The sequence below is a fragment of the Canis lupus genome, chromosome 19 (assembly GCF_003254725.2).
Source record: "Canis lupus dingo isolate Sandy chromosome 19, ASM325472v2, whole genome shotgun sequence".
Taxonomy (NCBI): Eukaryota; Metazoa; Chordata; class Mammalia; order Carnivora; family Canidae; genus Canis; species Canis lupus.
In genome coordinates this window covers 9,179,667-9,198,435 of record NC_064261.1, presented here as the reverse complement: position 1 = coordinate 9,198,435, position 18,769 = coordinate 9,179,667, and the positions used below count along the sequence as shown (strand labels likewise).

General features: G+C 33.4%; 1 protein-coding gene across 1 annotated transcript in view; it reads right to left on the bottom strand.

Annotated features, from left to right (window-relative positions):
* LOC118351481 (uncharacterized) overlaps positions 1-18,769 on the bottom strand; it is a 219,881-nt gene that overhangs the window by 14,996 nt on the left and 186,116 nt on the right. Inside the window, exons 6-7 of the mRNA XM_049097149.1 lie at positions 12,829-12,904; positions 5,813-5,868 (exon numbers count right to left, since the gene is read on the bottom strand). Coding sequence (XP_048953106.1) covers positions 5,816-5,868; positions 12,829-12,904 — 129 coding nt within the window. The 3' untranslated portion in view covers positions 5,813-5,815. The remainder of the gene's footprint in view (positions 1-5,812; positions 5,869-12,828; positions 12,905-18,769) is intronic.

Sequence of the window (18,769 nt, the reverse complement as noted above, 5' to 3'; positions counted from 1 at the left end):
TCCAGCTTAAAACACAGAGGTCTTAAATCAAAGTTTCTTGCCAATATTTTTTCCTCCTATATTTTCATGTTAAAGACTATTAGAGCCCATTCATTCACAAAACCAACATTTATTGGCCAATTAAAAGTATTTGGTAGAAATACAATAGTGAGCAAGTAAAGGCTCCAGTAATTATTATTTCCAGTGCCAAAGACTCATATTAAATAAATAATTATAATAATAGTATGTTCACTAACAGAATTCATGTTAGAATACAAAAAAAAAAAGCCTTATAGGTGTATAAAACAGAGGAGTATGATCTAAGCGTACCCTGAGAAATCACTCTCATGCTAAAATGAATACATGTTAACTAGGTAAATGGGGTACAAAATGAAACACATATCAAGAATAGCAAATGTATGGACCTGTGAGTGGAGGCTAGGTAGGCATACTAATTACAAATTTGGGAGTAGTAGGAGATAGCGTTGGAGAGAAAGGCAGGGACTAGACATGAAATGGCATGCCAGCCATGTCAAGACTGCATTATTTCTTTTTTGTTTGTTTGTTTTTATTTTTTTGTTTTTTGTTTTTTTAAGACTGCATTATTTCATCCAAAGACAAATGGAAAGCTACTGAAAGACTGGTCTTTCTTCCTTTTCTTTTCTTTCTTTCTTTTTTTTTCCTTTTCTCTTTCTTTCGTTTCTTTCTTTCTTTCTTTCTTTCTTTCTTTCTTTCTTTCTTTCTCTTTCCTTTCTTCTTTCTTTTCTTTCTTCTTTCTTCTTTTCCTTCCTTCCTTCCTTTTCTTCCTTTTTTCTTTCTTTTTGTTATTGATCCCAAGTTACCAAAATCTATAGAATCTACATAAAGTTATCAAATGGGTGGGATGCCTGGGTGGCTCAGTAGTTGAGTGTCTGCCTTTGACTCAGGGCATGATCCCGGATTCCTGGGCTTGAGTCCTCCGTTGGCCTTCCTGAATGGAGCCTGCTTCTCCCTCTGCCTCTGCCTCTGTCTCTGCCTCTGTGTGTGTGTGTGTGTGTGTGTGTGTGTGTCTCATGCATAAATAAATAAAACCTTTTTTAAAAAGTTATCAAATGCTTATATGTACAATACTTCAGGATTGAGAGGTAAGGTCCTATCCATAGATTTTACTGTCCAAAATATTCACCTAGCACAATATGGCTTGTCATGAGATGGATTATTATGCTGAGAAATAGCAAGCACTAGACCTTTGAAAATGTTTATTAAAATATATTCATCAAACTGGGCTTGTGTCACTACATTTCCTGCCCTTCTCCTCCAGTAATGGAATTCATTCTTTTAAGTCAGATTGGTTCTGCCCATTTTACATTCTTCCGGCGATACCAACGAGACCAAAACTACTAAGAAAGCATATCACGCTGGAAAATGATCGATTAAACCTTCTCAAATATCATCAAGACAAATAAATATTTCTTCTTGTCCTCTAAAAAATAAAATTCTGTCATTACTTTCTATTTGATAACTGAATCATATGTTTGTGTACACATGTGTATTTAACTTTAGAGTTATTATGTTAGAAAGCTACTAATCATTAATGTAAACAAGAATAGATGCAATTAATAGATAACTGAAACCATGAGAAGATTGAAAATAAAAACCTGATTATATTGACATTTTTAAAAAGATTTATTATTTATTTATTTGTTTGTTTATTTATTTATTCATGAGACACACACACAGAGAGAGAGAGAGAGAGAGGCAGAGACACAGGCAGAGGGAGAAGCAGGCTCCATGCAGGGAGCCCGATGTGGGACCCGATCCGAGGTCTCCAGGATCACGCCCTGAGTTGAAGGTGGTGCAAACCGCTGAGCCACCCAGGCTGCCTTATATTGACATTTTAGAAAACAATCTAAATAATTTTATTTAAAGTTTTTTAAAAGAAAAGTAAGTTTGATTTAGAGTAGTTAGCAGAGTGAGAAGAGGGCAGGAGTGACTATCAAAAAAAATACACAGAAATAAATTTTCTTGGAAAGGGAGATTATTTTATCTAATTGTATGCCAAATCATGGAAAGGAGAGAGAGAGTTATGAAAGAACAAGCAGGAAAATGCAATTTTAAAAAATATTTCTGTTTTAGAAAAGAGACATTTGATCCATTCATGAGAGTAGGCATTTGGTCCTTTCAGATAACTCAAAGACAGAATGAAATCATTTCAATGGCTCTCTAGAAGGGTACACCATCCATTGTGTTTCAGTAAACAAAAGTTCTCTTTTCATTAGGATAAAGACCTCTTATGTTAAGGACTGGAGCCTATTCTTTCATTTAGAACCATTTTATTGTGGCATTCTAGGTCTTAGATTTGGGCTCTAAAAAGAGCTAACATGGATAAAGAACCTGATTTTTATGAAATTTAGAGAATACTAATAACAGAAATAGAAATAAAAAGGCAACTATGATAGTTACATAAAAAGTACATAATAAAATGAGAAATATTTCTTTTATGAGATAGACAAAGAATTGATAAGGAATCATTAATTGATCTGGAATGTGAAAGATGACAGAGGTCAGATCACTTAAATACACATAACAGTATATATAAATGTCCTTGGAAAGGGGAAGGGATCATAGTACATGGATCAAGAAAAAGACTAGTGTCTCTGGACCTGAAATGGTTAAAATGAGATTAGGTTAAGTGGAATTCAGGGAACAGAAGAAATTTCATCCAAGCCTTATGGTAGTTTAGTCTTTTTTTTTTTTTTTCTCTTTCTAATGAGTAATCAGTCTCCAACATATAAATAAAAACAATTTGATGTAAAGTTATTGACTAAGGACATAGGTACATTAGATGTAAAGTTATTGAGTAAGGATATAAGGACATAAGTAAGGATATAGGTAGGGGATTGTATCAGGGAAGAAAATAAAGGAATGGAAGAAACAGATCTTAATAACTGAGGTTTAGATACTGAGCCTCATATTTAGGAATTCTTGCCTAAAGAATGTGAGCCACTGGCTTAGAAGAAAGACTCCCTGAGAGCACCATTTCAAGAGACTGGCATGTACCTCATCCACAAAACCCAGCACAGCAACCCTCCTACAATTTATTATGGCAGTTTCTCTACAGGATTAAAGAAACATAATAATAATAATAATAATAATAATAATAATAATAACAACAACAACACAATTTTCAAGATTTTGCAGCCAAATCTCCACCTAACTTGGGATAACATTAACATAATAAGATTTTGTGTCTTTGTATCCATATTACTGGATCATATAACAAGAAAATCTTCCCTCCATACCCAACTGACTCATGATCATTAACATAGGATAAGGAGAAGCTTTTATATCTGGAATTTGAATTTTAAGGTACATTAAAAGATTCAAATTAGGGACAGTGGGGAAAGATAATTCTCTTAAAATATAATTAGCTACTGCTTATTTACTGTGTATCCTGAATCCCACACTATGATATACCCTGTACATGTCCTAATTTTACTTTCTCCCCATTCAAATACCCCTATTATATTCAGAATGCCAAAGGTTATAAAATTTTATCAAGATATTTTAGCTATGTATAATTTCAAAATCCACATCTTTCTTATACCCTTCAACAGTGTAGAATGATAAAGGTAGACTGAGCTACATCATATCTGAAAAGATGTCATGGAATTTGACAAGTGGATGCTTTAGCAAGGTTGAGATTCATAGAGTGGTGGGAGATAAAGTCAGGTTCAGAGGGAGAAGAGTAAAAGATGAGAAAGTAGAAAGTAACTACTTAGTTTATTCATAAGAAAGTTCATAGGAAGAAAAGTTGTAGAGATTGAGGTCAAGACAAAGGAAATTAGTTTATCCTGAGGAAACTGAGTAATAAATTTTAGTAGGGAGGAAAAAAAACAAAAATAAATTGAAGAATACAGAGATAGAAAATGTAATTAATTCAGAAATTTTCAGAGGTCAAAGGCAGTGATATGATTAATGTGTCTGCGGAGTGATTTTCCTTAGAAAGGAGAATGGGTAAATATTTCTTTGATGCAGAAGGGAGGACAATAAGACCAGTTTTGAAAAATAAGAACTGCAAAAGCAATTATTTTCCTTCATAACAACATAAACATTCTTTATTCTGGAATCCAAGCTCTCCATTAATTGGTACTAAATTGCCCTTCCCTCTCATTATTTCACAAACCAGTTCTTTATACAGACCAAATCACTGTATTCATTGTAATCATCATCTGAATCCAAGTCCTGTTTTCCCATTTCAATGTCTCATCCAAGTGATTCTCCTAGCACAGATATCTCTCCCTTCCCATCATGACCACTCTCATCTCTTAGGTCCCATGCAAATCTGCTCCTCTGTGAAGTCACCTCACCAGCACATTTTAAAATTATCAGGCATTCCTTCTTAGAAGGGACTGCTTGTACAAGTATTAATAATTTATTTTAATACTTTTGGATATTATTTATTGCATTCTATGTAGAGAGTTATATCTACAGTTCTAGTTCTATATAGATTATATTTAGGGTTATGTCTATCATCTATCTATCTATCTATCTATCTATCTATCTATCATCTATCTATCATCTATATCTATCTATCTATCTATCTATCTATCTATCTATCTATCATCTATCTATTTATCTATTTATCTATCTAGTTATGGGCTGAATTATATCCCCCATAATTCATATATTGAAGTTCTAAAATCAATACCTCAGAATGAGACTGTATTTGGAAATAAGGTCCTTAAAGAGGTAATTAAGTTAAAATAGGGTCATGATATAGGCCCTAATCTAATATGGCTAGTGTTCTTATAAGAAGAGGAAATTAGGAGACAGACATGCACACACAGGGAAGATTATGTAAAGACAAGAAGAAGATGGCATGTATGAACTGACGTGAGAGTCATCAGAGGAAATCAACACTGCTGATACCTTGATCTTAGACTTTTAGTTTCCAGTATTGTAATACCAAAAAAAAAAAAAAATGTTGTTTAAGCTCTCCAGTCTGTGGTACTTATTATGGTAGCCCTAGTAAGCTAATTTGGTATATGTTATACAAACACATAATCTCAACAAATAAATGATATCATCCTGGGTATTTTTATATATCACCCTTAACATATCACACAGTGTCTTTTATACAAAGTTGTAGTGCAATGTAGTGGTTAAAAATTCAGATTATGAAGTAAAAGAGACTTGAGTTTTACTAGATTCCACACAATAACTGTATAAACTTTCACATAATATCTAACTCCTCTTATTCTAATTCCTTTATATATCATATATGGATAATAAATATCTCTTCCTCATAAGTATATTAGAATTATTGGATGAGGATGTTAAAATAAAATATTTGACATAATACAAGGTCTATAATAACTGTTAGCTAGTATTACTCTTGATAAATATTATTTTGAATTTTATAAACTATTTAATATGACCAACTCATTTTTATAAATTTACTACTATATCTTTAACTATTAGAGATTTTTCAATATATTATTTCTTAAATTACATATATTATTTTAGATTATAATTTTAACATTGAATATTACTTAGCATTAAACAGATTTCTGTTGAAAAGCTCATAAATATGATCTTGATAATCAAAATTCATAATAAATTAATTTAAATGATTATACTTCTGGCAGCTTAAAATGAACATCCAACCATTTATCATGTAGAGCGAGTTCATATATTGACTAGATGTTTCTCACATTAAAAAAGTTTTCATAAGGGATGAAGCACAGTAAAAACTCACTTTCAAAAATTTTCTGAGTTCAGTAAGGATAAATGGTAATTCCAAACTAAATATTAAACAGATATCCTATAAGATAAGGGAGCACAAATTTACCTTTCAGTGGTAAAGTCTCTGCAAAATTTCTGGACCACCAAACTTCTTTATGCATACTAGAAGGGCAACAAATATAAACATTAGATCCCACACACTAAGCTGAATATAGTAAGAAACCCAATTAACTTAGAAGACAAAGGTCTGCATTTCATCAGAGTTGAAGAGTTAAAATGATTTTTTTAAGAAAAATTCTTGCAGGTGCCTTGGTGGTGCAGTCAGTTAAGTACCAAATTCTTGGTTTCAGTTCAGGTCATGGTTTCAGGGTCATGAGATGGAGCCCCAAGCCTGGGGCTCTGCGCTCAGCAGCAACCAAGTCTTGAGATTCTCTCCCCCTCTCTCTCTGCCCCACTGACTCATGATTACTTGAACTAAAGAACTTTCAAAGTGCCTCTTCTAATTGTGGTAATGGGTCAAAGGGAGAAATCCCCTGATAATTCATGACAAAAATTAACCTTGATAAGCGTTGAATTTTTTAATTCATAACAGGGCAGTTGAAATACTTCAAGGGGTTAACTAAGTTAAAGTGATCCCAGATTAATAGTATCATTAAGAACTCAGCAGAAACAAATGAATTATCTAGCAGAAACAAATTTAGCCCTAGCTTTAAAAAAAAAAAATATCCTCAGAGAAAGCGATAAGGAATATAATCAGTACATAATCACAGGCCATAACACAAAACACAAAAACATACAAAACATACAAAACAGCAAAACATACAAAAAAGACAAAAGGTAGGTAAAATGAAAATAACAGAGATAATAAGCAGTGAAAGAGAAATTTCAGAAGGTAAAATTTACATAAAAATATTTTTAAATCATGGCTAATTATGTTTAAAGAAATAAAAATGTGGTAGTATAAATAAGGAACTAACGATGATAAGGAAGAAACCATGAAATTTTATAATAAATAGAAAAAACACGTAGAAATGAGCAGGCTTTACATCAAACATATGGCTTGAACACATGATCCCAAGATCAAGAGTCGCATGTTCTACTGACTGAGCTGGTCAGGCATCTCTGAAAAATACAATTGTTGAAAATTTAAAAGCAGTAAAACTGGAACACCTGAGTGGCTCAGTGGTTGAGCGTCTGCCTTAGACTCGGGGTGTGATCCTGGGGTCCTAGGATCAAGTCCCACATAGGGCTCCTCACAGGTAGCCTGTTTCTCCCTCTGCCTATGTCTCTGCCTCTCTCTCTCTGTGTGTCTCTTGTGAATAAATAAATAAAATCTTAAAAAAAAAACAGTAAAACTATCAATAGCTTGATTGAAGACAAAATTAGTAACCTGAAATATATTTCTGAAGGAATTTTCTAAAATATAGCACAAAAAAAACAAAAAACATATAAAAGGTAGTGTGTGTGTGTGTGTGTGTGTGTGTGTAAATAAATAAATACAAAGAAAGATTACCCAACAACAAATGTCTCAGGTCAGGGTGGGGGGGAAGGAGTTTACACGCAACTCATAGCATACAATTCCAACTGAATATTTTATTGATAAGTTTAAATAACTTGAACTTTGTTTACAAATACATTTTTACTTGCATTTCAAAGCTGAATGTATAAATGCTTACTTTAAAATTTTAATAGCAATATTTTAAAAGCATTAGAAAACTGGAATTATATTTAAAGTAATTGTAAGATTTGACAAATACTGAAACACAATCTCTCCAAATCTACTGATCATAGACTATTAACACAAGATTTTTTTTTGTATTCTTCACATAAACATGAAAAACAGTCATGTGTCATTCAAAATATGGAAGAAACGCTTCCTTGCATATAAGACTGAAAGGCATCCGTGATAAAAATAAAACTATTATTCATGGAATTTATAAGTTTGTAAGGATTGATTGAATTTAGATTCAAAGCAAGTAAAAAATCTCAAGAAGTATCTGAAGAGTATTTTTCAAAAAGCAAAATTTGGCTTTCTAAGGATAAGTTCACATATTTAGGTACACAATTGTTTAATAACCAACAGAAATGTAGCCTTGTTCAATTATGTCCAACTCAGCAAACACTTGAATAGAAGAGATTGTGTGAGGCAGTGAACATATAAACACAAAACTCAGGAACATTTTCCTTCAGAAATGATCTTAGATTTAATACTTTAGTTAACACATTCATACTCGCTCAGATTAAAAATATAAACTGATATATAAAGTGAAAATTAGGGAACTTACATTACATATATAGTGTCACATAGCTGGAAAGTGAATCAGAATCTAGGCAAGAAAGTATCTTAGAATCTTTACATAAAAACTCATATGACTAAGCAATATTTCTATATAAGTCCTCACCTGGAGTTAGAATTATTAGAAAGTTTGTGGATACTAAAATGAATGGTTTATATCAATAGTAAGAACCCCTCTTACTTTTCACAACACAGCTTAAAAAATAAGAAACAAAATACAAATAAATAAATAAACAGCTGAAAATATAAATAAATAAATAAATAATAAACAGCTGAACCCAAATACTAAATAAAATTCTATATACTTATACTAAGATACATAAACTGAGAATGACCATATATAAAGATATAAAATGGCATATGCAAAATTTTCTTCCCCTCTAAGAAACTGGTAAGACTCTGAAATCAGTATTCTAAGGGAAAATGTCTATACTGGTCTGCTCTGCATTTTCCTGTAGGATGAAATCCATCCTACATTTCAAGTGCTGTACAAATTTCACTTTTCATGCTGTTCTCCATTCATGACATTTAAACTAAACTTGACTACATCTTCTTCTCATGTCGCTTCTATTTTCTGCAAAATCTTTTTAGTCTTTGCATGTATTTGAAATGCTAAAATTTCAATCTTAATCATTCTTCCCAGAGAAAGCTACTATCATCAAACAGTAAAAATACTTTTTGACTGTTTTACTCATTATCCTACAATAATTTTCTTCTGATGGTTTTGCCCTGAATCCTTCTTTTTGTATATACATATCTATCAACATCTGCCTATGCTAGATAATCCAATAGTTAGAATAGATCAGAGTACCAGCAAGGCTAGAAAGTATGCCTACATGCACGCATGTACGCACACACATTTTTTTAAGTAAATTACCTATAAGGTGTCCATACAGTCTGAAAATATATAAAAAATTTCTAACAATTTTCTATAATTCCTGCATGTATAATGGGCTATATATTTTCAGACTTTATGGAACATCTCTGTACACACACATGCACACAGACTTCACATACACAATCATGAAAGTTTTTGCTGTGGGATAAATCGGAAACTGTTGAAACTTCCTAAACTTAATGACCTACTCTTAAATATATATAGGAAGATGTTTCATATTTTTTAGTGCAAGAAAATCTGTTTCAGGGGCACCTGGGTGGCTCAGCGGTTTAAGTGTCTGCCTTTGGTTCAGGTAGTGATCCCGGAGTCCTGGGATCAAGTCCCACATCAGGCTCCCCACAGGGAGCCTGCTTCTCCCTCTGCCTATGTCTCTGCCTCTCTCCGTGTGTCTCTCATGAATAAATAAATAAATATATATTAAAAAAGAAAATCACTGTTTCACATTGAATGTAAAAATAAACCCACCTTTGATCAGTAAGCATAAGGGTTAGGTTTTTTTCACATAACGTCCTTAGGCATTTATAACCCATTAAACACTGTATACCCAATGAAATGTAGAACATGGAAGTACAGGGGAGAACAGACCTTTCAGAAAAAGAAGTATGGAAGGCTTCAGATAAGCGATTACATGTAAGTTAGATTTTGAAAGATGAATAAGACATGGACAAGCCTAAAAGAGGAACATTTTTGATAGAATCAACATCGTGAGAAAAGCTCACTGATGTCAGAGTCTAAGGCAATAACCTATTTTGCAGTCTCTTCTTACCTTGAACAGTATCTATAAATTATCATCACAAAGCTGACTCCTCCTTGTCATCCAGTTCTCTGCTCAAATATCCCCTTAATTCCTAACCAAGCAGTAACTTTCTCACAGACTGAGTCAATCTTTATCTCAGCACCCAGTTTCATTCATTTTCTTCTTAACAAAGATCACTACCTGTTATGTTAGATAGAGTGGCTGGGAAATTCCTCTAGAAAAAGTGACATTTAAGTAAGGACCTAAATGAGGTAAGAGGATAAGCCACAAAAAGCTGTTGGAGAGGAATATTCCACCAAAAGAAGCAGTAAAGCCAAGGGCACATATTGGCTCTCCTCCGTATGCTCTTGAACCACAAGAAAGCCAATTTGGCTCTTGTGGCAGAGTAAATTAAGGTGGAAAGTCACAAGATATGTGGTTAGAGGTTGGGTAACGAAGGGTTTTATGAATCATGGGATGTTTGGATTATAATCTGAATATTATGAAAAGTCATAAAGAGGATTTTAATAAAAGAAACAATATATAATTTATGTACATTTTAAAAGGTGATTTATGGGAAAATGACTCTACAGTTAGCAACATAGTTTCAGCTCAGTATACAAAAGAACTGTAACTATCTATTATACAATCACAAACTCTTGGTGATGATAAGGAAATTATTAGTAAAAGTATTCCCAAAATGTTCCACTCATTCATACTCAACCAACTAACAGTTTGATGTCCTGGATGCAGCAGGAAGAAGGATGACCAAGGAGTAGGATATTATAATAATCTGGGTGAAAGATTATGAAATCTTAGTCTCGTCAGCCAGACTGAGGTAAGAAACCCTTGGTGGTCCTAGGAAGCATTGACAAGAAGCTTTTCCCAGGGGAATGAATATATTGCACTAATAACCATATTTTTAGTCCTAAAGCCCTAGTCTCTTAACTAGTGATCAGGATTGGATGAATCTTGAGAGACATATTACTTTAGCATTAACTAAACTCAAAGTGGTAGTCGCCTGCAACTCTGTTTATCTATCACTGGGTGTATACCTCATTCTACTTTAGATTTCTATGGGAATTTTCATCTTAGTAGACTAACAAGAGACCATCCAAAAAAATCCCTATATTAGATCGAAAGGTACCTTTACACTCCAAAGTAGCATATTGGAAATACTGGCTACTTTTATTAAAAACAGTTGGAATTAGCAGATTAAGACTAATGTGTATTTGTCCTAAAAAAAAAAAAAATGCCAATACTTTGTAGCCTTTTTTTTTTTTTTTGGTAGCCTTTTTTATAAATGAGTCTAGCTGCAACATCAGGATATAAGTGTAATTTTACTATTTTATTATTAAATAACTATTTATAGATTTGTTGGGCTTATTTTCCTGCTAACAGTATCTATGGTACCATAAAAAAAGTACTGAGAAACTTGTGTTTGGAGTCCCAACAAAAGTAAGAGAGATGTAACTGGATGTAATCAAGAGCCCACAGTTTCTTCCACAGAAACACACAAAAAATGAAACTTCCTCTGGTGCAATAGGCATCCAATCATCACTACTCAGCTTTAAATAACCCAAAGGGAAGGTCCTCAATGCCATTTCTCTACCACCAAGTGAGCCATGTCAACTTGAAGTCATTGAATAGTATCACTTTTCCCAGAGCTCATGAAGCAGTGTGGTAAGTTTCTGTATAATGCCTTGTATTGAATAAAATAAGGAAAGAAGAAACAGTGTAAATCTTTGGCATCTAAAGTCTCAGAGTATTCTGAGACTTCAATCACATCATTATTTTAAGAAATCAAAATGAAGTCAGGGAGGCATGACTTTTAGGACAGCTGGAGGAAGGACTTCTGAAAATCCAGTTCTCCATACAAGTAACAGAAATATTCATAGCCACGAATATAGCAAATAAATAAATAAATAAATAAATAAATAAATAAATAAATAAATATAAAAACTAAAAAATAAGCAATTTCATAAAACATAGTTGAAGATTTTAAGACACCTCATAATAACTGATGGAACAAGTGGACATAAAAATCAGCAGAGACATAGAAGATTTAAACTATGGATATAATAAGATTGACCTAATCAACACATAAACACATATGTAGAACATATACCCAACTGCATAACTGATACTCCAAGCAAATTTACAGCATTTAGCAAACTGACCACTTGGTGCACCATTAGGCAAGTCTCAACCAATTTCAAATGATGAAACAACACAAAATATGACCTGTGATCACAGAGAAATAAACTAGAATATCAATCACAGAAAGACAACCAGAAAATTGCAAAGTGTTCACAACTTAAACAATACATCCTAGGAAACCAATGAGCTAAAGAAGAAAACACAATTGAACTCAGATACTACCCTGAGATAAATGATTTATGGAAATACAGTTTATTAGGTGCCTTGGAAAAAAGGCTGTCACAATTGCAGATGCTGCAAACATTAACAAGAGAATAGTAGACTTAAGTGAGCTTCCTCCAAAATTATGTTGAAGTCCTAACCACCCCCAGGAACAGTGAATGTGACATTATTTGGAAATAGGGTCGTTGCAGATATAAGTAAGATGAGGTCATATTGGACTTACCCAGTATGCCAATAAGACTGGTTGTCTTTTAAGGACACAGAGGAGAGACCCAGAAGAAGGCTACATGGCAGTGGGGACAGATATTGAAGGGATGCAGCTACAAGCTAAGGAACACCAAAGGGCGCCAGCAACTATCAGAGGCAATTAGGAATTAGGAAGAAGCAAAGAGTTCTTCCTTATGGTCACTGGAGAGAGCATGGTCCTGCTGACACTTTGAAACTCAAGTCTGCAGAATTGTGAAATAATAAATTTCTGTTGTTTTATGTAAAAAAATCAAAATTATTGTTTTTTTTAAGCCTCTGGAAATTAACAAAGATTTGCAACCATCCTATGAGCATTGATTTTTTTTAAATGCCTGGGTTTGTATAAAAACAGTGAACTTTAGGGGATCTCTGGGTGGCGTAGCGGTTTGGCGCCTGCCTTTGGCCCAGGGCACGATCCTGGAGACCCGGGATCGAATCCCACGTCGGGCTCCCGGTGCATGGAGCCTGCTTCTGTCTCTGCCTCTCTCTCTCTCTGTGACTATCATAAATAAAAAAAAAAAGAGTCTGTTAAAAAACAGTGAACTTTGTGGCAACTTAAATTACCTTTTCTTTTACCAAACTCATCTCTGTTGTATGTTGTCCTAAAAACAAATCCATCCACCTTGCAATCACAGTAATTCTGAAAAACAGCAGTAGAACAGCCAATGAAGTAGGCAAAATGGACTTAAAACCTTCAAAAAAAAAAAAAAAACAAAAACACATTATTAGTGAACTTTCACTATTTAACATCTGTCAGCTCCTGGGGAATGTCTCATTTGCCAGACTTACTTGACCTGCTTTAGATCTCCTTTGGTTGGAAAAACTGTAACCATAGGGCATTTGTCAAAAACAATAGATAGCAATTGTTCAAATCACATGTACCTGAGGTGGCAAAGCTAGTTGTAAAAATAGAGATTGGTAAAAATCCATAAATGAAGATATGATGAATCACACGTCCCTAAGGGCCTTTCAAAAGCTCTCATTTTCTTGGGAAAGGAGGAGGCCACATGCAGGTAGAGGTCATTGAGCTTACCCAGGAAAGAGCTGAGGAGACCCAAGAGTCCTGTTTCTGGCTGATGCTCAGACCACTGCAAGAGCAAAAGTCGTAAGCTGCTAGAGGATGGCAAGTAAGAAACTATGCATACACACAGCTCTGCCGTAAAGGCAAATGGAAGATTCTTAGTTCATATATGCAATTATGAGCAGTGATTTGAATGACCATACAAGAAGGGGAAAATTAGTCCAGAAGATCGCTTAAGAAACAAATATTGACAACAGCAAATGATTCTTGTGTCACTTTTTTTTTAAAGAATGTATTTATTTATTCATGAGAGATACAGAGAGAGAGGGAGAGACATAGGCAGAGGGAGAAGCAGGGTCCACGCGGGCCTCGATCCCAAGACCCTGGGATCACAATCTAAGCCAAAGACAGATGCTCAACCACTGAGCCACCAGGTACCAAGTAAATTAGTGTATAGTTTATCCGAGACTAGATGAGTTTTCCAAATGGGTGAATTTAAACAGAGACACAGAGAGAGAGAGAGAGAAGTAGAGTCAATTTTACAATGAAAGAGAGAAGATATCCTTGAGGTAAAGTTAGATGAGGAGAAATCAGAAAAGAGAAAATAGGAAGAGGCAGCCAGAGTAAAGCTACCTGTGTGTTATCTTGGAAGCCAATTGGAAAAAAGGTAACCAGGAAAAAGGAGTCATCAAATATAACAAATTTAACTCTACAAGTAAAAAATGAAGGAGTAGGAGATGAGGTCAGTAAAGGGAAACTGATGGCCTGGAAATCCTCCAGTTCTCAAAATGACTAAAGATTCATAAAAGAGCATAATAGTAATGGTGAGGCTTCATGGGACGAGCACTAATTAAATTGATATTGATTCTTTACAAATAATATATATAATTAAACTCACTTTAATTCCCACAATAGATTTTTTCCCAGGGTTTTGTGCTTCATATAATTTTTAATGCTAATTCCACCACAGAATATAAAACAAATTGATTTTTAAAGAGGGTATTTTTAAATCATAGAGACATACACTCATCTACATAGTGTCTCTAGTTAAAACAAAGAAAATCATATAAAGTATTTCAAGAGAGAGAAATTTATAGAAGAAATTAGTTACACAATTGTTGGGGAGCTTAAAGCGTGCGCGCACACACACAAATACAGACTAGGATATCACAGAGATAATAATTGGAGGAAACAACTGCTGGGAAGACTGTGAGAACGGAAGGAATATGCTGGATTATGAGACCCTGGAAAGAGACTCCGGCAGAGTTGGGATGCAGAACACCAAGTAGGGGGCTTTGCAAGCTGGCTCTGTGACACTGGCATGATTGGTCCTGGGAATGATGAAAGAAGCAAGAGACTGGAGCTATTGTCTTCTGTGCAAATGAAGGGCAGCTTCTCCCTCCTCCTGAAAGACAACAGCTTTTAATAATCTACACCATACGGGAGTATGAAGCTTAATATATGTTAAATCATGAAGTACTACTAATTAATGAATAAAATAAAATGTTACAAGAATCTATATGTAAGTACTTTGTTTGCTAGAACTCTGTACTTAACTTTCAAGATACACATACCAGGAGAAAGTACCTTATTCATCAACAGATAGAATTCCAGGTCAAAGACTTTAATTTTCATTAGACATGGGTATATAAATAATAAAAGTTACATTTATGGCAATTATTGTAGAAATTTTAGTAAGCACCCACTTATCCAAAAATAATCAGAAAATTGGGTCTTTTGGTTAATTGAACATTCTTGTTAATTGACATTTGTCAAATATATCATACATGGATTAACAGTGTTCAAAGAACTAGAATAAAATAGCAGACACTTGACATCAGAATTATAACTCTACAGTTCTTCCTAGCTGAATAATTCTGACTCCCTTCAGGATATACAAGTGTTCAAACATTACTTAAAGTATGTCATTGATTCAAATTAATCAACAAATAATTATAGTTGCATAACATTTAGTAGTAGAAGGTGAAACTGATAAAAATCGTTATTGACTCTTGGACACAGTTTGGAGTTTGATTATAGAAGTAAATCTCTAAATTAAAATTATTATTATTATTTTATTTTTTATCTTATTTTTTTCTAAAGTGAAATTAAATAAAGGTACAAAATATTATCAGTAGAAAAATAATTCTATATTTTTAGTTAGTTTTCTGGGCTAATGGGTGTACACCCTATCACATTAACATAATGATAGGGATCTACCTCAGCAACATAAGTTTTTTTAAATATAAAAATTATTTTCCTCCATATCTACATGTTCTTTATATTACATTTTTATTTCATCTTTGAATTTATCTGCTAGTAATTTTTTGGAATGTAATAGAAATAAGCAAGAGTTTCATATTTGTACTACAAAAACTATCTTGTAGTAAACTGATTAAAGAAAGAACATGCCATTCTTTCTGTTTTCAATTGCTTATCACTAATTATAACTAGAGAGTTTCAATAATTCCTCAAATATAATGGTAGTGATAGATACATTATAAATTTTAATGATCACTGAAAAAAAATGACCCTTTCTTTTTTGGACCAATCAAAAACTATGATATTAACCACAGTTTAAATGAGTCTAGTAGAAAGAAAAGGTGATATTTTAATAAATCAAAAGACCACTTGTTCTCTAACTTTATAGATCACAGGTATAGACAATAAATAATAAATCTTTATTATCGATTAAATAGAGTTCATACTATAATATTACTGCGTGAGTTTTGTTTTTTGTTTTTTTTATAATAAATTTATTTTTTTTGGTGTTCAATTTACCAAGATACAGAATAACACCCAGTGCTCATCCCGTCAAGTGCCCCCCTCAGTGCCCATCACCCATTCACCCCCACCCCTGCCCTCCTCCCCTTCCACCACCTCTAGTTTGTTTCCCAGAATGAATTTTGAAATCAAAAGGTTAGAATTAGCATCTGTCATGCCCACTGATTTTATTTTCCTTATATTTTATTTTAAAAAAATAACAGCTTTATTGAGGTATATTTTGGCATATTATAAACAGCATATATTTTATCAATGATTTGAAAGGTTTTGTCATATGTGTGTACCTGTGAAACTACTAGCACAATCATGATAATAAACACATATAACACCCCAAAATTTCCTTAATACCCTTGGTAATCCCTTCCTCCTATATTTCTTACCCCTTTTCTAGCCTCTGGCAACCTCTGATCTGCTTTCTATTAACTATATATTAATTTGGATTTTCTAGAATTGTATATAAAATACAATCACATGGTATGTACTTTTTTATGTAGCATTTTTTCACTCAATAATTACTTTGAGATGTATTCATACTGTTAAATGTATCAAAAGTTAATTCATTTTTATTGCTAACTAGCATTCCATTATATGAACATACTGCAATTTATCAATTTACTTGTTATGGCCAATTTTTCAGATTTTGGTCATTGCACATAAAATGACTATGAAAATTCATGTGCAAGTTTCCATGAAAATTTGTTTTCACATCTCTTGGGAGAGGAATGACTGGGTGAAAGAAGAGCTTTTTGATTAGCATTTTAAGAAACTGTCAAATTTTTTTTCACAGCGATTGTCCCAGTTTCATGCCCAGGAGCAATATATGAAAGTTCCAGTTGGTCTAAATCCCCACCAACATCTGATCTGATCAGATGTTTCAATTTTAGATATAATAATCGGTATGACAAGATATTTCACTATAGATTTAATTTTCATTTTGCTAATGATTAAAAACGTGTCTGTCATTTATAATTCTAAGCTAAAGTGTCTCCTTATAATGCCTTTTTAAAAAAAAAATATGTTGTTTGTTTTCTAACTAGTGAATTATAAGGATTCTTTCTAAATGCTAGATTCTGGTCCTTTGTTAGAAGTGTGATTTACCAATATTTCCTTCCAGTTTGAGGCTTATTTTTTTATTCTTTTAACAGTATCTTTTAAAAAGCAGCAGTTCCTAACTTTTATTGATAAAGTCCAATATATCTTATCCAACAGACTCAAGGAAAATTTCACGGATGCATGTAAAATAGCACATGAAATTATGGTTGTGCATCAAAATGTACATAGAGACATATATTCATTTATTGTCTTCTATTTATTTGAATCCTAATTCTACATAAACATCATCTTCTTCATCACCAACATGATCAGTGTACAGGGGCCTCCAGTCTTACAGGAATAATTAGAAATGGGTAAAAAGTTATTACTTTTCAGTTGAGGCCAATCTCCTTTGTATTACCAATGTGAACAAATTTTTCACACTTTCCTAAAGTCATTTTCCAGAAAAGAAACATTTTATTTCTGAAAGGAAGTGATGCCAATATGTGAAAGGGTGCCATCTCCCTCAGAGTATTCATGTCTAGAATATTTTTAACATCCTTCCTTTCAGTAGACTGGACCATCGCTCTTGATTCATCACTTTCTATGCATATTCAAGTCTTTCTTTTTTTTTTTCCTAATTACTTTGCTGTACCTTCTATCAGAGTGATTGAGAGTATTCCTGACACCATTAATGTTGGGTATGGCCAAATGACTTGCTTTGGCTGATAGAATATTGGTGAATGTGCCATGAACAAGGTATTTACATGTGGGTGGTTGCTCTGGCTCACCTTTTGTGTTTCTGTAGGCACCATGAGGGGAACATGACCTCCTATAACTATTCTCCCTTCAGTCTGAACCTCAGCATGGGCCAGTAGCGTGGACCAGACTGATCTGAAGCTTGAAGCCAATCCAACTGTTACACAACACACCCTAAGATAGAGCTGCTCCTGATGACTCACAGAATAGAGTAAGAAAATACATGTGTGTTGCTTAGAGCCTCCGAGTTATGAAGAATTACAGTAGCAATAGCTAATTACTATATTTATATAAAAATATGTGGATGAGAGGGTCTTAATATACAATATTCACCCTTCTTTTATGAAGAAGTATCATTCTTAGAAATAGAAAAATAATGTCCTCATTTCAAGGAATAGATTAAGCTACCAAAAGGAATTCTATAGATAAATTCTCAAGTTTATTTTTGAAAAAAATAGGGAAAAATAATTTAAAGTAATAAAGATAATTATATAAACTAGTTAGCTTCTCTTGAACTTTATATTCTTGGGCAGTTGATGAGAAATGTCTTACAGATATATCTTTTAAGGCTCATTAACAATCTTTTGAAAAACAGCATTAACAACATCACATAAGGCAGTGTTTCTCAAAGCGTGGTTCCCCACACCAACGGGATCAATTTCATTTGGAAGCATGTTAGAGACACAAATTATTGGAACCCCCCGGGAACTAAATCACAATCTCTGGAGCTGAGGCACAGGAATGTGTATGTTAACAATCTTCCAGAATATCGCAACTGAAGTTGAGAACCACTAAGGATAGGGGGAGGTAGTGAGAGATACAGAGGCTAATTTATACAGAAAGCTACTTTTGTTTGTTTAGGATTTTAACCAGATATCCCTACTCTAGAGCTTTATATTATTTGCTAGG